The 20,293-nt window shown below is 47.7% G+C and overlaps 2 protein-coding genes across 8 annotated transcripts in view; one reads left to right on the top strand and one right to left on the bottom strand.

Moving 5' to 3' along the window:
* On the bottom strand, positions 1-18,943 carry LOC147652182 (uncharacterized). Its single transcript, XM_086898019.1, has 4 exons — positions 18,511-18,943; positions 17,509-17,890; positions 15,596-15,675; positions 1-3,474 (listed from the first exon to the last, which is right to left on the bottom strand). The coding sequence occupies exons 1-4, from the start codon at positions 18,941-18,943 to the stop codon at positions 3,413-3,415; spliced, it is 957 nt and encodes a 318-aa protein (XP_086754145.1). The 3' UTR covers positions 1-3,412.
* NAB1 (NGFI-A binding protein 1) overlaps positions 17,875-20,293 on the top strand; it is a 26,299-nt gene continuing 23,880 nt past the window's right edge. Inside the window, exons 1-2 of one of the 7 annotated variants that reach the window (XM_086898460.1) lie at positions 18,021-18,286; positions 19,618-19,708. The gene's annotated coding sequence lies outside the window, so the exon portion shown is untranslated. Of the gene's footprint in view, positions 18,287-19,617; positions 19,709-20,293 lie in introns of all 7 variants that reach the window. The other 6 variants (XM_086898461.1, XM_086898459.1, XM_086898465.1 and 3 more) reach the window with 6 other exon arrangements.

Here is a 20,293-nt window from a genome sequence, read left to right on the forward strand (position 1 = left end):
TTTTGTAAGGAGGCCATAGGAGCAATGTTTTATTTATGGATAAGTGCATGTCTGTTTTGTGCCTTCAGATTTATCTTTATACTGACTGCTGTTTCTTGTTTCCACATTTATACAGTAGCCTTTAGTAATTGTCCTGAGATTTGACAAAGCACTCTTGGAAGAATGAATTGCTAGTACTGTTAAACAAATATGAAAATAATTACTCTCTTTCCAATGTTTCTTGAAATTAAATTTTAGCCCCAGTGTGCTCAACTACCTTCAGGATTAATCTCTGTATTGTCGAAGGAGCCTGTCAAGCCCTTTTAGATCAAAGGAGGCTGTTTTGTATTAAGAAGGTTCTGATTATGTTTTCCAGCTCTTGGTACAACACAAAGGCAACCTGTGGCTCTCCACTGGTGTTTGACCTGTTAAGTTTTTGAGTGTCTTGCTGCTTCCTTATTTTCTTCAACGTGTGGGCTCTGCCAGGTCCAGCTCAGGCAGGTGCTGGCATATTGGCATATTGGCATGGCCATAACCAGGCACCTCCAACCTACCCAAAATATCTCCTTGCTGTCTCAGAGCCTGTCTGGTCAGGGTTGGGCTGTTGATGGTTTCTTTTCACAGCTTGTTGTTCCTTATGGGTGCACCTCTGCACCCACATGGAATCCAACGGTGCAAAATTCCTGCTACCGGCAGAGCACGACAGCTTGGCATGCTTCCCCTCCCTTCCCAGGATATGCCTGGCATTTTTAAATTCCTAATTTTCCTGCTTTCAGATACAGTTCTTTGTCATTACACATTTTCTGTGCACTTCTGAACAGGCTGCTTGATGACTTTTTTTTTTCCCTCACCATCTCAGAATTTTTTGACTGCTGCATTTGTTTGATTTAAATATAAACATGGGAGAGACAAAGAAATAAGTGCTGTGGAATGATTAGGTAGAGATATGCCAGTGGCTTTGCCTGATTAATGGATTTACATTGTACATTACTCACAAGCAGCTTTCCAATGTCTTTCTCTGAAACAAGGTGACTTGTTTAAAGGGCTATTTTTTGTAAAACGCTGATAAAAGTGAGCCATACTCAGTGCATGTATGGACATCTAGTCAGGGAGAGCCAGGATAGGATGTACAGTCATTTTGCCCCTGCTAATCACAGCCATTCCTGCAGGTACTTGAGGAATGCAGGATGTGCCCCAAATAGCTCTTCACAAATATTCCCTGATGGAGTCATTTCAGCCTCTCCTGACATCCGTATTAGCTCTTGCTGACAACAACAGGATTTTTGTGACGGTGACTGCAGCAGAGTACAAATGCTTTCCTTCTCCTTTCGTGCCAGCCAGCAAGTGAAGGTAAAGACTTGCTATGCTGACTCAGAGGAAAGGTTGAACAAGCCTGGGCTCCTGCCTCTGACAGTGGCCAGAGAATCTTCAAGAAAGTCAAAGGAGAAAACAAGCACTTTTCCCTGATTCATCCTCTTCAGAAAGTGAGTATTTCCAGCTCTGGCATCTATTCTGACAGGGGAAGAAAGGATAAGTTGAAGAAACAGTGTGGCAAGGTGAGGAGAGAGGCTTTCCCATCGAAGTAGTAGCAGGGTTTAGTTTTCTGATCTGGTGCCAAGTGCAACAAAGGTACTTGCCAAATGCCCTTGCAGCAGGACTTGTCCAGGGGCTTTACAGCTTTGCACCTCTCTCTGTGTGTCCTGCTGCTCTGATTCTGTTGGAGTCAGTGGGATTCCTCTGGTGCTGAGCCTGTGTGAAAATCTGGCTTCTCCTGACGGCAGGGCACATCTCCAGAGTGTGAAAGAGCAGGAGAGCCCAGTTCATGCCATTAGCAGGGCAAGGCGTTAGTGAGAGCTGTAACTCCTGCTTGACTGTTTGGGACTGGGGAAGGACACGTCTGCTGAGCTGGGAGACAGCCTGGTTTATCTACTGTCCAGCTTACCACAGTGTGGAGTGAGAGCACCTTCTGAAAGTGAGGGGTGGTGCTGGGCTGATCCCTGTGGTTCCTACCATCCACTCATGACCAGCCTTGTGTCATCCTCCAGTTTCCTCTGGATGTGGAGCCACGTTCAGCGTAGTTACAAATCTGCCAAAGGCTGTAGCATCAGTACCAGGCTCCTCTGAGGCGCAGGGGCCTGGAGGAGTCTGGCTCAGGATTAGGATGCCGGATTATGTATGTACACAATGCTGAAAATGCACAAGAGATGCAGGCACAAGACTGACTCCAGGTTGAAAGTCAAAACTCCTTTTCCATGCACTGCCAGCTTTTTTTAACTGCACAGCATTTCTGCAGCCTGTCCAGTTTTGTAATATAGATATAAATGCAAAAGGATATAAAATATGTCTGTCTGTCCATATTATGTCAAAAGGTTAAGGTTAACTGGAGACAGCTTCTGGCTTGGATTTTTTTCTTTCACTCCTGAAAAAAGAACCTTTTTAAGCTGTTAATTTCAAAAACAGCATGCTCTGGAAACAAGAGCTTTTTTCTGTGTCATTAAACTTCAAGTCTGTTCCCAGAACTGTATGTCCAAAGGAAAGCATCCCTAGGCAGACGTTATTTGCCAGCCAACTTGGACCTTTGGCACTTCCCAGCTCCGAGCACGCTTCCTCAGTGTGGAGACATGCCAGAGAACTGGTGAGCTTGCAAACACTGTTCCCTGCTTCAAAGGAGTTCCAGTACCAAACACACCAGGGCATCCTGCCAGCTCCATAAGCCAAACAGGCTGCAGTCTGAAGAGGTCAGAAACAACTTAGACACACCTGGAAATACTCATAAAGCCCTTGGGCATCGTCATTATTGCTCAAGGTGTCCAGCAGCTCTGCAAACATTCAGATGGTGTCTGAGCCAGGCAGGTGTGGCTTCAGCATCTTGTATGCCCAAATAAACTCAGCAGGCTGGAATCACGCAGCTAACACTTGTCCATTTCTTAATTTGTTGTTATCTAAGTGTCTATAATCCTTGTAGGGAGATAAGATGCTGGCTTTTCCAGGTATTCACGTGTAGAAAGGACAGGGATAAAAATATTAGTGGTTGTGTTCAAAGACAGTGGGGAAAAAGCAGTGCCTGCTGGCATCAGGCCAGAGGAGAAACATCCTACTCCACAGGCAGGTGGCCACTGCCTGTGGCACAGCTCTGCTCTTGCCCTTCCAATCCACACTGCCTGTTGTCAGCAACAGCATCTTCCAGCCCAAAACACTCATGTTCATTAAGCTGATCTTGTGTGGCCACAGGATGCCTTGAGACAGAGTATTGCCACTTGCTGAGAATTAAGAAACTTCTATAACATCTCAAAGTGGCCAAAACTTGCCGTGCTCAAAATCATTGTCCAATGTTCTGTAGGCACATATTGCTCTGCAAATGTTCCCTGTTGTTGGTTTTGCTTCCAAGCTGTGCATCCAAGCCAGGTGCTATATTAGTTTCTTTTGCTGTGAGTCATAGCACCACAGCCCTGAGAGAGATCATTGCTACATCCACTGAAAATGGAATCTTCAAACCTATGAAGAAGAAAAATGGGAAGGTTGTGGAGGGGTGACCCATTGTGTGCACAGACCTTAAAAACAGGGGGGCGAAACAGGAAGAGGGAAACTGTGGGGGAGCAATGGCTGGGGTGCTCCTCAGCCCCTTCCAGGAGAAAGGTGGAACACATTTGGGTCCAATGACTCCCTTTATTTGAAGAACAGTTAGCTGTTGAGCTTTGAAGGCTCACCTACATGGCTAATGTGTGATTAGGATGCCCAGCAGTGGGGCTGAGCACTGAGATGTTCCACACTGGGTTTCCACTGTTGTGCTGCAGCTGGGACCAGCTTTCAGTGGGGAACCAGACCAGCTGCTGCTGCTCCTGCTCTGAGCGCTCATAAATGGAGTTTTCTCCCTCATGAGAAATATCAATGAGATTTAAATGGTTCTGATGCAAAGCAATGGTGTTACAGATACTGTGCTCTTCGCTGATTTAGTAGGATTTATATTCCCAGTGTGGCTAACAGGTAGCCAGTGGAAACCTTGCTGTGGATTGTCTGATGCTCCTCAGAAGCAGACGTTCTTCAGTCAGGGTCTCTTGTTCCCTGATGCCACAAAACACCATGCCCTTCCCAGTCCAAAGGCAGCGTTCCTCCTTTGTTCACTACTGGCATTTGCAGGAAAGAAATTCTTCAGTTTCAGGCTGAAAGAACTCTTCCCCAGTGTTCTCAGCTGTATGTTTTCAGTGTATTGGGAGCAGAACGTGGTATTGTGTGGGGCATGGCACCTGGATCTGCAGGACCTTTTTTGTATTAGAGGCAAGTAGGGATCCTGACATTCCTAAATGGCACAGAGAGAAGGTGATGCCGGGACTAGGAAGAGTGAGGGTCAGGCAATGCAGTGCCAGCATGGATGGGATACAAGTGAGCTGGGCTTAAAGGGTCTTGGTTTGGCTATTGGTCCTCTCAAGTGAGGCTTGACTATAAAATCATGAACCTCAGACAGTTTGGAACTGGGATTTCTTGCTTGGAGATGGCATATTCCTTGCCACAGAAACTGCATTAACTCCTTTAATGACAGTTTGTAACACAAATCCTGGCTGTTTAATTGGATTTATCATGGCTATTGGGAGCATAAATGTGTTTACAGATTTGTTTTGAAAGCTTTTTTGTGTGTTTTTCTCATAGCAAGTCAACTTCCATGTGGTGCAATTATGTTCAAGATGTTCCCTGTAGCACTGGAATAATATCAGATTATACTGTGTGTGCATGTTGTTCTTCGAAAGGATTTTGTCTGAGGCAGGATATACTGTGGCAGGAGGAGAAAAGGAGTTTAGCTTTTAATAAGAGAGGCATAAAAAGCTTAAAACAGAAAAAAAACCTGTCAAATCCTCTTTCCTTATTATAGGAAATACTTGTCTCTGTCTACTGAAATGTGAAACTTTTTCCCCTTTAACTTCCTTCCTGCTCCATCCAGCTCTGCCAGAACTCAGTCCACACAGCTTGCCACTGTTGTACCACTGCTTTTCCAGCATTGAAAGGCAGAGGCAAACACAGCAAGACATTTCAGAGACAAGCATTTAGGGGAAATAAAAGAAGAGATTGCTTTCATTCGTTTTGGAAAGCATCTTAGTTTTCCTTTGGTTCATGGTGTGACCTGGAAACTTGCAGTGTGTTTCATGCAGTTGTACAGGAGGCCCACATGAAGCCTGCTCACATCCCCAGCCACAGGGCTGGCTCCAAAGGGATGCTGTGGTACAGGAACCATCACTGGGTATCAGGGGCTACAGCACACAGTCTTCACTGTTAGATCTGTCATTTTTTTTGTCTTTATGTCTTTTACTATTAACTTGGATAACAATGCAATTTAAAGTGCAATTTCCTGTCTGATGGCAGTTCAGATATTAAATGTCACATCTGCCCAGTACTTTAATCCTTAACTATGACAAGTTTTCCCAGCACTTCTAAAAGAGACAGTTGTAATGTTTCACTCCCTGTTGAATGATAGTCAGAACCCCAAATTTGTTCCATGAACCATTATTATTGTTATTATTACTACTCCTAATTGTTGTTATTAGTAAGCCTTTTAGGAGGAGTTACTTGGAAGAGCAGCACAGCTCTCCCCACCGTGGGAAAGGTCAGGGTTTTCAGATGTCACTGTTTGCAGCCTGTCACTCTGTGTGTTGGTCACAGCTTTCCAAGTTGCACTGAAGGATGCCTTTCAGGGACATGTCTCTGCTCTCTCTTGCTGCCTCCCGAGGCCATGCCCTCCCCACAGTGCCTCTCTGTCCCAGGGAAAGCTGCCAAGCCCTTGGCTGAGGTCGGCAATGCCATGAACAACGCAGGCATTACTTGAAAGCTCAAATCTCCTGTTCTTATGACCAAAGGGATGGATGGAAAGATCAAAGAAGAGGGCACACGACTTGGGAGGGTGCTGTGGGCTTTGGAGGCAAACAGCAGTCAGGCACAGTGCCTGTGATGCAGAGAGCATTGCTGCTGTGCCACAAAAAGGAAGGCATGAGGAGCTTGCAGCTGTGCTTTGCTTCTCAAGGAGCTCCAGGCGGTGACTTGCCTTTCTGTCATAAGCTCTAATGAGGTAAGGGAGCAGGAGAAGGGATGCAGGCACATCAGAGCTCAGTGGGAGGGGGGGAAATCCATATGCCAGTTGTTCACTAGAAACAAAGCTGAGTGATCCTTGGCAATCAGATTTCTGGTGGCCCTGTGTGGGTTCACACCACTGAGAGCCTGGCCCCAGAAAGAGAGCGGCAGCAGAGCTGAGAGCAGTGTAACTATGCAGGCTTCAGGTAGTGGTTCCCATTGGCTTAGCAAACCCCAATCTGCAGATCTACTTTGCCAATTGAAAATTTGGCCTTGATTTTAAAGAAGGAAAGAAAAAAAAAAAAAAAAAAAAAAAAAGATAAAAGCCTGAAGCTCTGGGCAGGTATGTAAGAATGTACCCAAGAATGTAGAAACACACCTTTGTGGGCTTAATCAGGTAGATATTTGTGAAATTTTCCAGAATAGTTTTTGTCTTCAGAAGAAAATCACCTTTAAAAATCAGCATGCTTTGCAGAAACTTGGTGTGCAGACCATTTTACAGAACTTGGGTTTTTACCCTGCTTCAATCAGGGTAAATAGCTTGAAAGATGAGCTGTTTCAAAGCATTTCACAAGACCCATGAGTCATGCAAAATCCTATCGCATTTTTCCTCTGGTTGAAATCACAGAAGTTACGAATGCTAAAAGAGTTATTAGATCATAGACAATGGGATGCTGAAAATAAATAAATAAAAGCCCCTAATTTTCCTCCAGCTTCTAATTCCCTGGGGAAGAATTCAAGAGGCAAAAGCGGAGTATCACAGCTCACCCTCAAAAAGGAGTGGCATGCAGCTGCATCCCTTGCAGAGCTGCTATTCCTTCTCTTGGTTTCTTCTGTGCTCCAGGCAAAAGGAGATTTTAAAACCACTCCTTTATCTAGCACAGTTAATTTCCCCACCCTGTACCAGCTCAGCTCCTCTGGCAGGTATGCTGGGGGATGGTGGACCCAAGCTTTCATCTGCTCCCAAGTCTTCTGCTAACAAAATTGCCCATTTGTGATCCCACAGAACCTGCTCTGTACCCAGAGAGATCCAGGCAGGCAGGGGGAAGGTGACGCTGTGTTTTTATAACTCAGCTCTACCAGTGCTGCCATTTCTGTTGTGTTAGGATACCTGTGTCCTCCAGGTATTTTTATTACTAGAATAAATCCTGCCTGGAACTACTGCTGGGATCTGTGGGTAAGTGCTAGGCTGGCCTTTCAACTTTTCTTCCTCATATTTATTTCTTATACCACTGTCACTTCTGAAATCCTCCTCCTTTTAGTTTCTTTTCCCTGAAATGCTGTGGTTGTGTTTCCCAGATGTGCTCCTCGTCAATCAGGAATTTCTGAATGCTGAGAAGGAATTGCAGGAAAGCACTAGGCAGTGGGTCTTGTTTGACCATAAACCATAAAAACATTTAATCAGATGGAAAGTCTTGCTTTCTATTTCAGTCACCATTTTTTGGAGCACATATTAGAGGTCAGAAATTAATTTTGGCACAAACAAAGTAAATTCAAATAAGAGGAGAACCATGTGCCATTTTTGTCAGTATTTTGTGGGGAAAAAAACCCCACAACCCTGCTGAGGGAAAACAATTATTTTTAATTGCTTACATGATTGAAATCTGTATGATTAAGCTGGTGTTTAGCTGAGGGAAAATAGTGTAGTTCAGCGGCTTTGCATGTGGCACAGAGATGAATAGTTCTGCTTCTCAACAAACCTCAAACATTCTCACTGTTCAAGAGATTTTTAATGATCTCTCATTGTTACCTCTTTCAGGTTCCCTTTTTCACACATTTTTTTCTTTCCCACAGTCATTTCATCCTCTCTCTAAACAGTTCCCACTGGAGAAAAGACAATGGAAAAGAGAAATGCAGCAGCAACCTTTGGGCATTCAGCTTCTTCCCTATTCCCAGCATGGTGTAGGATCTGCCATCTGATCTCCCCTCTAGCAGCACATGTGAAGGGTCAGTAACACCCTTGAAAAAGGTAAAATTAAACCTGTCCTAATTTCAGAAGGTTGCAGAAATTGCACACGTCGTAATGAACAGTGATACTAATTTGCTGTAAAATCTTTAGTATATGTTAATGAGCTAGGTTTTGCCAGTGCTAAAAATAAGTCTCAGTGTAGAAAAGACTTACAAATTTGCTCATTACCAAAAAAAAAAAAAAAATCATCTGTTGTCAAAAACACTTGATCATGTAAGATCTCCAGCTCTCTGTTTCTTTTGGGTAACACCAAACCTACTTACCCCTGCTCCTGAAGGTGGTGGGCATAGTGAACAATTTTAATATTTTCTATAGTGAGGATGGTGATACAAGACTCCTCAAAACAGGTAAGAAGATGCATCAACTCAAGGTAACTCAGCCAAATTATTTGGATTGAAATTTTCCATGACAAAGATGAGCCAGGAAGTTTCATTATAGGAAATGTTAGGTAAGAAATTAAGTTCCCGTCTCCGATAGTATTCATCACCTTGGGATAGGTCAGCACCTTAACCAGATCATCTGTTGTTCTGTCTTTGAAAAGATGGCAGTGAATTTTGGAAAGAGAAAGGCTTCTAAAGTGATTATTGGAGTCAACTTTGCAGCCATCCACACAATATTCAAAGGTGACCATTTTTTTTTTTTGCTTAGTTTTCTTAGCAAACCCTTTGGAAGAGGTTCTGTTCTGTGTGTATTTCAGCCGTATTTCAGTGTATCTCAAAGTGGGCTTTTACTTGTATGTGACCTTTCTCAGTGATGTCAAATTTGCACAGAGGAAAGCAAAGCTGCAGGCTTGTGTTTTTTTTGCTTGCTTGTTGCTAAACCCCAGGTCTCACATGTCTGTGTTGACCAGCAGTCACTTTCTGACAGATCACAAGGCTGGTCTTTGCTCCCTTTTATCCAGCTGTCACTGGTTCTCCCTAAGGCACCACCACCTAGGCTATACATCAGGAAAAGGCAAAATTTGCTGGTCTACCTCAAGGAAGCAGCTTCAGGAAGAAAGCAGCGGGACTCCTTACTCTAGATCATGGAGGTGGCTGTGGTGGGATGGTGACAGCTGTTGGAGCTGGAGATGTGTGCTTCCAGCTGTCCCAGGGAGTGTTGCTTTGATGCAAGGATCTGAGGTGATCACACATGTTCTGGTGGATTACAGGAAGAAAATTTATGGTTTATTTATGTGTCAGTAGCACCAGGATATCCCAAGGATGGGTCAGAACCTCCTGGTGCTGGAGCCCAGTGACAAGACAACCCCAGCTTCAGGAGATTGGGAGTGAAAGTGTGAATTCAGCAGGGACAGGTGGAGGGGACTGGTTACAGAATCACAGAATTGTGTGAGCTGGAAGGGGCCCACAAGGATCATCAAGACCAACTCTTCAGTGCATGGCCTGTACAGGGGTTTTGATGAACACACACAGAGTTGAGCAGAAAAAATAACATTCCCCTTTTCCAAGGAGAGTGACTTGTGGGCATTGCATCAGAACTGCCTTAGAATACAGCAAACTGCCTGCTTTATAGGTTTGGGCAGATATTTTGCCACGTGAAGAGCACCTTTTCTAAAATGCAAAGTGAATGTTTCTTTGTTGCTGTGCAGTGGATGTTCCCTGTGCTGGTGTGTCACCATGGTGCTGGACTGGGGAAGCTGAACATCAAAAGCTTTAGGGAGCTGTATGGCTCAATTGTTTCTGCTTTCATCATCCATTAAAAAAAAAAAAAATCTAAATGGAAGATGAGAACCTGCCTGCCTTAGGTTCATATGGAAGCAACTGTAGGACCAAGCATCAGCAGGGAAGTCATCTTTTCTCAAAAATGAGTATATGGTTGGGCCTCTACAGGAAATCTGCAGCAAACAGATCATTCAAAAATAACTTTTTGAGGCTATGGGATGTAAATGAAAAGAAATAGCTAATCAAAAGGAGAAGACATGGAAAAGAAATGTTTTATCTGATGTCAGAAACTGTTTGCTTTCGTTCTGATATTCTTGTTTTTTCTGTATATAGCTTTTGGAGTGCCCTTAAGTCTTCTCTAAAGGTTATTACTCTTCCAGTGGCGTTAGAGAGTCTGAGATGATATTTGCAATGAGAGTAAGTGACTCTCTTGAGGTTTTGGCACCCACAGCTCCAGATTAACTGGAAATGCAGGCATTTAGTAAATCTGAAAATAAGTGCCTCTTGGCCCTGTGCACTTCAGAGAAGTCAAATGAAGTTTTGTGAGTGGGACTAGAGCAGGAACACAGTATATTCCACAAAAGGAACACATTTTTAGAAAAATTAAGCCCCACAGAATGAATGCCAGCTCCTAAAGTAGTGGCCTCCATTCTTTTTCTATCATGGACTATCTCATCCATGGAAGTCTGGGAAACCCTGCTGTCAGTTCCATTGGTGGCAACAGCAAGACTTCCCTCTCTGGCATTAGTTTTGGCTGACCACAGCCAAATTGTAATTCTTAGAAATTTCTGTTATTTAAAATCTCCTCGGGTTTCCAGTTTCCAAAGTAAAAGAGCTCCATTTGAGGTCTGGAGTGGATTAAAGCAATGAGTGCTAAACCAGAGCCGGTTCTTGAGATGCTGCACTGGTAGGGAGATGGCTTCAACCACAATGAGGTGAAAGGCCAGGAGGGACCTGGCAAACAAAAACCAGCACAGGAGACAGGAGGATAATACCAATGAGGTATGTGTACATAAACACTCCCATGTACACAGCTTTGTCTCAAGCGTAGAGAAATGTTCCCTGCCTCCTCAGCAGTTACTAAGCCACTGTTTTGCTTCCAGAAAGTAAAGTCTTGACAGACTTGAAGTGATGAGTAATGTCTGCACTTTCTTCCATTCCAGCTGCCACACAGGCACGCACGTTGGTCCCACACTGACCCAGCAAAATTTGAATGACTTCCCCTTCTCTTGCTGTCCCATGTCTACCCTATCACTTACCTGTTGCTGTTATGGTATGGTGGGACCACCTTGTCTCAGCAGGCACTGTCATTGTTTTTTACAAGAAGAAGGAAAACACTGGTAAGCAGTGGTACACATCTAGGGAAAATGTCAGCACTTAAACCCGAGCCTTGCTTTTCCCTCTGAGCTGTCATAGCTGGATCCTCTGCCCTTCCTTGCAAGTGGGTTTGAGGAGGTGGTTGTTTTGGCTGGAATTGGAGAGGCACAGGTGGTACCACCAGCTGTAAATTGGAGGAGGCACTTCCTGATTATGACCACTGCCTACACACAGATCACTGCCAAGAGAGGAGCTGGAAGGCGCAGAAGCCTTCTCCTTACTTGGAAAAGAGGGTAGTCATCACTCCCCTCTCCTGCAGGCTTTCACCTGTAGACTTTGGGCTTCTTTGTCAGTGCTTGGCTTCCTAAAATGCTGAGATGTGAACAACCCTCAGCCACCAGTGGATAAATGGAGGCACAGAGTACTTAAATTCATGCATCCAACATTTATGTACTCAGGTCTGTATGTACAAGTGCATGGCACATTTGAAAGCCAGCTTACTTTTTTAAGAGACTTCAGTAGGGATTCAGATGCCTGCTTAGCCATGGCAAAATAAGTGGTGAATGACTTCCTGACCTCTGCAATGTCAGGATTTTGTCCTCTGGCTCTAAATGTCAGTGGTGAGAGGCTTGTACTGAGCTGCAGAGCAAACATGTAGGCTCGCCTGTGAGGAGTTTAGAATGTTGCTCTGGAAGTGGGGAGAGGAATTTCAGAGGGCACTGACAGCTACCTGGTCTCAGCTGCAGGCACACACCCCCATTTGCGCTTATGTATTATTTATTTACAGATTACAGTTTTTTAATTATTGTCTGGTGCTCACGTCTCCACCTCCACATAAGGGAGACCTCTGTTTGCTGGCCCTGACTTGTCTCCAGGAAAACTGGGCTGCCTTATCACCCTATGTGCTGAAAGCCCTTTCCCTGGGGTGATGCCTTGGCCCATTGCCACCTCACAGCCTTGGTTTTCACTTCTTGTCCTAAATGTGGATCCACCACGTGGAGTGCAGCAAGTGAGGGAGAGGCACCGGAGGGTTCACGCAGAACTGTGTGCTCCACACCCATGAGCACCAGAAGAGAGCCAGGTTAAAAGATTCAAGTCCCAAACTGCAAACCCCCTTGGGCTCCCGATGAGATCTGAGTGCCTGGCTGTGAGGCCAGACTATCATTCCAGAGATGCAGAGCAGTGTGTGCTGTCGCTCACGATGGAGCCGCTGGCTCCCCGCATCCTCTCCTGCTGACGGCTCTCGCTGGTTTTAGGGACCAAGAATTAAATAATAAACCAGTTTTTATGGTTAAATAAACCAGTTTAATATACCAGCCCTGAAGGAAGGTCGTGAGTGAAGCTTTGGCAATACCCAAGGGCTCAGGGGGTGGCTTCATGCTACCCTCGTTGCACACCTGAGTTTTGGGCACCTTGCTTGCTTGTGTTGTGGTGGCTGGATTGCTTTGCTTGGGATGTGGGATGGGGCTGGAGAGGGAGGGGTGGCAGCGTGGTAACCACACAGGAAGGGTCGTGAGTCCTTTGATGGTCATTTCTTAGAGGTCTCATACAAGCCTCACCCTAGCAAAACTACCACTAGGTGTGTGCTCATAGGCAGTGTATTTTCTATTTATTTTTATTTTTTCCCTCCCACTTGCTCTTCATTAGGACTGGACAAGTAATTGCCTTTTTGGATTTGTGGCTGAAAGGCACAGAAGTCAAACTGTCACAAAGCACTATTACTGTGTTTCTGTCTGTAATTTTTGTTTGACCAAAGCAGTGAGTCAGAGCCAAAATGATGATTCCAGCATCACCGCAATGCTCAGCATGCTGAGCTCTCAAAAGCAATTTTTTCCCCAGGTTTTTTTAAAATATTGTTTTTATATTTTCGACTTTTTTTTTTTTTTTTATCAGAAACAGGTTGTTTCAAAGCAAAAAGTTCAGCCCTGCTATTTTGAAAGCCTTGGAACAGTATATTTTGACTTCTCAGGAGCTGTTCCTCCTTCTCCTCCCTGTGCTTTTCAGACGAAGCTCTTTGTCAGACACAGGCTGAACCTGTGAAGATGTTCAGTTCTGGAGCTCCTTGTTTCAGCACATTTCCCAGCTCTGCTTCCCAAGTGCTCAGGTGACACCAAAGTACAGTGCATGCCAGCACCTTCTGGCCCTCGCAAGAAACGGTGTGGGGCTGTGTGGTGGCCACACAGAGTGCCCATGAACTGCCTCCAGCTGTGGAAACATTGGGATCTGTGCTTCCCAAGCTGCTAGAATGGGCATAACCAAAATATCACACAGGCACAACCCTAAAATGGAGTAATTTCCAGGTTTGTGCCTGTTGTGATGAAGATTAAAGGCTAAGTTTTAGCAAAGTCTTTTTTTATTAACTGTATGCTCACATAGGTCTTTGTGATGCAGCTGTATCTTCCAACTGATTATAATTAGTGCACTGTTTTATTTACATAGGATTAATGTAATTCAAATGACTAGATGAAATTCTTTGATCTCCAAGGTACAAGAGGTGAGATTATGATGATTTACGATTTTAAACAGTTGCTCCTGGCCATAAAATCTATTCATTTGAAAATCAATAGAAAGATATCACTTGCCATGTTGATGAGATAATTTCTTCTGCTACTCAGCCCTGACCCTATTCTCCTAGTTTTCAGCATCCTATCAAGTTTGGATACCTCTTTTTTTTTTTGTCCTTGAAGCTCTGCTCCACCTGATCCTGCACAGCCCTTCTGTGTGTATGGGGTACTCTACTTGTAATTTGAAGCCACTTTCTGATTTATATGCTCCAAGCATGTGAACCCTTCTTCAAAACTCTCTTCCCAATCATGCATTCAGTGAGATGGTGTAGTTGCCTAAAATATATGTAGCTCCATATTTGTTCTTTGTTGCATTGGATGAATTTGTAGGTGCAGCGTATTGGAGACTGTAAACTTTCTAATCTCTAACAAGGGCTGTTGTCTGTTCAGCAAGTCCTGCCCATTGCACAATAGTATGAATATTTATGATGCTAAATAATCATGCTTGCCTCTGACCCTCTTCATCAGCAGATCTAGCATTGCTTCACTGAGGAAGCAGTCAAATCATTATCCTAATATGCAGATGGGGAAACTGAGGTGCTGCAAGGTGAAATAACTTGTCAAATGTCAGCAAAGGAGAGCTAGAAAGGGAATGCAGCTGTCTCTGTCCCCAGCTACACGGTACAGCCACTAGACCCTGTAGCCTCCTCAATGGCAATGACAGCTCATGAAATTTGTCTTTTATGCAATGCATTCTTCTCTATTAACAGCAAACAATTCCAGTGTTTTCTTCACAAGTATTAATAGCCTCCCTGAGAAATATGTTTCAACATGCATTTTCAGCAGTACTTGTGTGTGTGTTGTGCCCCAGCCAGCAGCTGTGACCTGCTAGGAGGAGGCAAACAGGGCAAGGCTGCACCTATGGCCCTGCACTCTGCTCCTCTGCTCTGGCACCCCTCCGCTCCTCCAGTGCCAGTCGGGGAGGATGGGGACTGACCACGGAGATGTTCTGCAATACCAGCTGCTGTGTTGGCAGCCTTGCAGTTGCCTCTAGGTCTGACTTACCGTCTTGTCTCCTTGAATATAATTGCTCACTGCTGATTTTTTTATTTTTTTTTTTCCTTTCCCTTTGATTCTGTAGCACTCGTACCCTACTCAGATTCCTCATCAATCTCGCAATCTGGGGAGTCTGAGGAAATAGAGAACTGATCATCTGCAGACTTCTTCTGTATATTATGAAAGTGTCCTTGTGCCATGTGTGATTCCAATCTCTTTTTCCTTTAATCAGACAGAACATCAGCGTGTCAGACTGCACCAGCCAGGTCTGTGTGCTGGGCGGGGAAGGACGGAGCCGCTTCTGCGGAGGTGCACCAGGCTCCCTGGAGGTGAGGGCACATCTCTGGCTTCCCCTCCCTAACCCTTCCACCTCCCCACCCTGCTCAGCTCAGCCTTGCAAATGTTCCATGGCAGGGCATGTTCTGCCCCTGGCCGAGCCCGCTGGGGCACGGCTGCTGGAGCAGCACTGGCTGCGGGGAGTCCTTGAGGAGTGGCAGAACACGTCTGCCTGGAAACCTGCGTGTGCCGCAGAGGAACCCATTCCTTGCTATTTGGAGGTCTCGAGGGACCAAATCACCTGGTGGAATTGGCCAGAATTGTAATGATTCCCACCCAAGTACCTTAGCACTGTGGTAGAAAAAGCATATGCAGAAGGTGGGGTGGGTTTATGTGGGTGCAAAGGCGCGTGTGCTCTTTATACGTTACACTGGAATTTCATCACAAGCTTTCCAGCACTCTGCAGGGCCTCTGCCATGAAGATCAGAGCAGGTAGTCCACACTAGGTAAGGGCCTTAAATTTTGGCATTTATTCCCTGTCTTGTAAGCATTTTAGGAAGGAAAGGAGATCTGAAATAGAGGTGAAGTTCTGCCTTCATCTTTTTTCTAGTGTTTTGTTCACTCAGTGTTACATTTTTTTGCTTTTACCTACCTACTCTCCGTACACTACAACCATTTCAATACCGAAAGGTAAGAGAATATAACAGCTATAAAATTAACAGAACTCTATCCATCTCTCCCTTTCCATCTGTGCAGGGCAAGATCTGAAGGACACTTACCTCCAGATGTCAGGACATGTGGGAGAGGGAGCAGACTCAGAGCTTGTGTCTCCTCTGTGGGATGTAAGCAGAAACAGTACCTAGACAGGAAAGTGTTTGAATGTTAATGATAGGACAGTGCTAAAAAACACTTCAGTAACACTTCCCTGCTTTTTGCTGGGGAAATCTCAATTTGTTGGCTGCCACTGGCTTTTTGCCCAGCATTCTCAGATCTGCTGGTGAAGGGAGACAGCAGAGCACGTTTGTCCTATTCTTCTTCCCCAGAGTGGGATGCCAAACTGGAGCAGATAAGCTGCTGCTCCTAAGAACACACTACAGTGGAGACCCTTTCCTTGATATATTCAACTTGCCTTGATATCTTCAGTAGGCCAGGGCAGGGCTGAGTTACACCTCTCTCACTAGCAGCCCCTGGAAGCACAGCTAAGTGGTGTGAGAGTCTCCACAAATCCATTGGAATGCTCGTGGAGCAGCGTTGTTAGTCTCTTTCCCTGGGAAACACACTGGCAGTCCCAGGCATGCGGTGTCCCTGCCCGAGTCCCAGCTTTGCCCTGGGTGGACTTCAGCTATGTCCCAGGAGCTTCTTTTGGGAGAAGGGATTTGTGTTGGGCACCCCTGGTTAAAATCTGGCTTTCCACCTTGACGTGCATTGTTCCTGCTCCTTTTTTTCCGCGGGAGTGGCTGAATTTCTGTTGCGTATAAAGCATTTAGGACAAAAAGTCTATACAAGTGTGATACTAATAATATTTTACAGCTTTAATTACCATGATTGTAGTGCCTAGAGGCGTATGCAAAAACTTTTTGAGTGGGTGGAGAGGAGGCAGTGCTGTGAACATTTTTGTGGTTTTGCTGGGCAATGTGCAATGGAGTTTTCTCATGGGAACCACAGCATGCCATGGAGAAAAGCTGCCTCTGCCTCCTCATCTGCTCTGTTGGGATACTGGATCACACCCCAAAGATGAGGAGACAGCCCAGTTTTGGGGAAAAGCTGAAAAGTGTCGGCTGACCAACACTCTGCCTTGCAGAGGGGCTCTAGGGGCAGGTGCCGCCTGTTCCTCCAGGCAACAGGTATTCTTCCTCAGTCAACATCCCTTCCGCGCAGTCAGCTTCACCTGCGGGGTGACTTTGGGATTGGGCAAGCGCTGATTTGGGGCCTGGACTTGCCAGCAGGCTGGAGAGCGGCGTGCCTGCCCCGGGTCAGGGTGTGCAGTGCAGACAGAGCTCCCTGCGGCCGCCCACCCATCCGTGCCATGCCTGCGTGGGCAGCGCCAGCACACACAGAGGGGCCCTGTGTGCCTCCCTGCCCCACTGCCAGCAGGCCTAGGGCAACCCAGGGACTCAACTCACTGCCAAACAGCGAAATACCCCGTGTGAGAACGCAGGTTTTCAGAGTTTGGGTGTTACAAATGATGAAAAAATGGGTGCTTGCGTATCACCAGCTCCAGAATGCAGTCCTGCATCCTTAGAACTTCTAAAAACTTTGTTCCTAGATCGTACATTCATCTCTAGATGTTTTTATGAAGTCTTGAGGACAGTGATTGAGGACATAGATGCCACAAAGCCTCAGATTTCTCTTGGAAAAACTGAAGGGGAAATTTGGTTTTGTTTGGAGTCGCTTCCCAAGGAGCCAGTCCATGACTCTGCTTCCTGCCTGACCCTGCTCCAACAGCCATGGGGGGCAAGGTATGGATCAGAAGGCAAGGAAAAAGGGAACGCTGTGTGAAAGGTATTCCCAGCTCTAGGCAGAGCTGGACGTTGCCTACAAGACAAGCGTACTTTATTCAGACTTTTTTTTTTCCCCTCGCTCGCTAATTTTTTCCACACATGTAATGCTTTTTTCCTATTGTTATCTGCACTAAATATGAGTTACTTAATTTATTACTTATTACTTAATTTATCACCGAGACATGACTTACTTCAAAACTCGTCGTTTAACCAATTCTCCATCAGTAAAACAATTACACGCTCTCATTTCATCCCGCCTGAATTGATACCCGGTACTTTCGCACCGGTTTCTGCACAGTTGCGTGTCGTACCCCACGCGGCCCTTTCTGCGCGCTCCGCCGCCGCGGGGGCGGTGTTCCCGGCCGGGCAGGGTCCCTCCGTGTTTCCCGGGCCGTTTATTCCCAGCCGGGCACTCGGCAGCCGCGTTATTCCCGCGGGGGCGGCGCGGGGGGGGAGTCGCGGCCCCGGCGCGCTCCGGCCGCGGGGGGGCGCTGCCGCTGCCGGTGCCGCCCCCGCCGGGCGCTGCGTCACGCGGCGGCCGCGCGTGGGCGGGCGGCGGAGCGCGCGCGGGCTCTCCCCATGTGACCGCGCGGGAGGGGGCGGCGTGCGGGGGGGCGGGGGCCGCTCCCTCCCTCCCCTCCTCTCCTCTCCCCTCCCCTCCCCTCCTCTCCTTTCCTCTCCTCCCCTCCCTCCCTCCTTGCTTCCCTCCCTGCCGCCCGCTCGGCCCCCGCGCACGGCGAAGGCGCGGCCGCGACGAGGCGAGGTGCGGCGGGGCGGCCGCGCGCCCCCCCCGGCGGCGGCGGCAGCGAGGCGGTGGCGGGGACAGGCTCGCCCACCCGCCCCGTCGATGGGAAAGGAGGAGCCTGGGCGGGGGGGGCGCGGGCAGGAACTTCGGCGGGGCTGAGTCTGCGGCCCCGGGACGGCACCGAGGGGAGCCCCGGGCAGCCGGCGGCGGCGGCCAGCTGCAGAGTACGTGCGGGGCGGCCGGGGGGCGCGGGCGGCGCGGCCCCGGCGCCGCGGGGCACGGCCGGAAGGAGCGGGCGGGTCGTGCGTGGGTGATTCCCGGAGAAATCCGGCGCGGGGGGGACGGGGGAGTGGGAGGAAAGTGCAGAAGCGTCCCCGCCGTGTGCGCCGCGGGGCGGGGGGGGCCGCGCGGCGGGGGCGGCGGGCGGGACGGCGCGGCCGGGCCGGGCCGGGCCGGGCGGAGGCGACGCCCGGCGGCGGCCGCTCCGGCGGGGTCCCGGGCAGGGGCGGTGGGGCCCCGGCCTCCCCCGAGCTCTGCGGGGCCGTGCCCCTCCCCGGCGCGGAAGCGAGGGGTTGTCCGGCCGCCGGCGCCCCGCGGGGCAGCCCCGACGGCGAAGGCGCTCCGGGGACGTTCCTGACACCGGGCCCGGCGGCCGCGAACTTTGTGTGGGGACCGCGGCCCGCGTCCGTGCCCGCCGCGTGGGTTTTCCTTGCCGTGGGCTCCGTCCCGCGGTGCGGGACCCTGCTCCGCAGGTATTTGTGCGCTCGCCTCGTCCTTACGCGAGGGTGCTTTTTGCGCCTTTCAAGTTTCCCATTAGTTGCGGCGAGGTACGGGTTTGTACGGAAACGCGGAGCTCGCTCATCGGCTGTATTTTGGCACATCTCAGAGCTAGACAAGACTATTTAATTTGCGAAGTCTCTTTTCTGCAGCTACATGTAATTTTCTCCTCCTGCTAAAAGTCCTTTGGAAACGCTGCAGAAATGTAATGAATATGCAAAGCAGCCAGCTCTCAAACCCAAACCCAGTTTGTCTTCAGAGACTTTTCAAAACGCCCAAAGTGATCAAGATACATTATGAAATAATCACTTTTGCCTAAAATACAGGGATGTGATGTTTCACGCTTTCTCCTTGTATTCCTAATTTAATTGGTGACAGCTCAATTAGAATTCACCTGAAATAAAATCTCTACAATCGTTTAGAGTTGCTCGGTTGCTTTTACTTCCAGTGCAGCCTTGAAAAGCAGGAAAGCTGCTCGGGAAACCCTTGTCCCATGCCCCACAGCTCCCGAGTTTTCCTTCTCCCGGTGCTTCACCCACATCCACCACCTGCCTGCTTCAGCCGAGCATCCTCCTGCCACCTCCGGGAAGTGTGCGGCTCCGAGCGGGGAGCGGGCACAGCGGGGAAGGGACCGGTGTTTTCCCGTGGTTAAAGATGCTGAGCGGTGCTGCCGCTGTCTTGATAGAGGGAGTTAGGTTGTGTTTCCTACGCTAGCTGTTTACAAATATTTAAGAGCGCTCTGTGGTGTCTCTGTGGTTTTTGTTTTCCTTTTTCCCAGGAGTTATGCTTGTGGTCAGAGTTAAGGTGACAGCCAGCGTTTGGAGAGGAGGGCATGGCATGTGGGGTGATGGGCTGTGGATGTGAATGAGGTAATGTGGAAAATCAGAATGCATGGTTGTGGGTTGCAAAGGCTGAGTGAAAATCTAACTTGTGATTTCCTAGTTCTCCCGTGGCTATAACTGTATGCAGCCTTGCGTGTATTTTCAACAGCTTTGTCTGCTGTGGGGAGTTTTCTGGCTTCTTTGTTTGTTCTGTATGTGAAAAAATGTTAGAGACGGCTGTTCTTCCCTGTGTGTTCTGACACTTCTCACTGGTATGGGCAGCAAGCAAAGAAGGGGGAGAAGCAGCAGCTCAAGTGCCGTGGCTGTGTTCATTTACTCCCGTAGACCTCCCTGTGCCAGCTTTGCATTCCTGCCTCTTGCTGGAAAAAGGGTTTACAATTGTGTTAGATGGACCTGCTCACTTCTGAGGCAGCGGATCATTCTGGCTGGCTTCTTAGGATTTGCCAGAGGACATGACCAGGCTGTTACTCCTGAACCAGGTTGGCTTGGGATCACAGATTAGACAACCTAAGACTTATTGAGCAGGCTGCAGAAGAAGGGGATCACACATGGTGCCCCAGGGTCTTATCCAAGATGCTCTTCCTGGTGAGGAGCAGACACAAGTGTCCTGGC

This window comes from Cyanistes caeruleus, chromosome 7 (assembly GCF_971803275.1).
Source record: "Cyanistes caeruleus chromosome 7, bCyaCae1.hap1.1, whole genome shotgun sequence".
Lineage (NCBI taxonomy): Eukaryota > Metazoa > Chordata > Aves > Passeriformes > Paridae > Cyanistes > Cyanistes caeruleus.

Bases quoted from the DNA above. Each gene is read 5' to 3' on its own strand.
- LOC147652182 (XM_086898019.1), bottom strand. From the start codon at position 18,943: ATGTGCCAAAATACAGCCGATGAGCGAGCTCCGCGTTTCCGTACAAAC. The intron at 17,891-18,510 runs GCCCGGCCCGGC...TCACATGGGGAG, and splicing joins CGTCGCCTCCGCCCGGCCCG to AGCCCGCGCGCGCTCCGCCG. The intron at 3,475-15,595 runs GTAAGTGTCCTT...TCTTCTTCATAG, and splicing joins ACATGTCCTGACATCTGGAG to GTTTGAAGATTCCATTTTCA.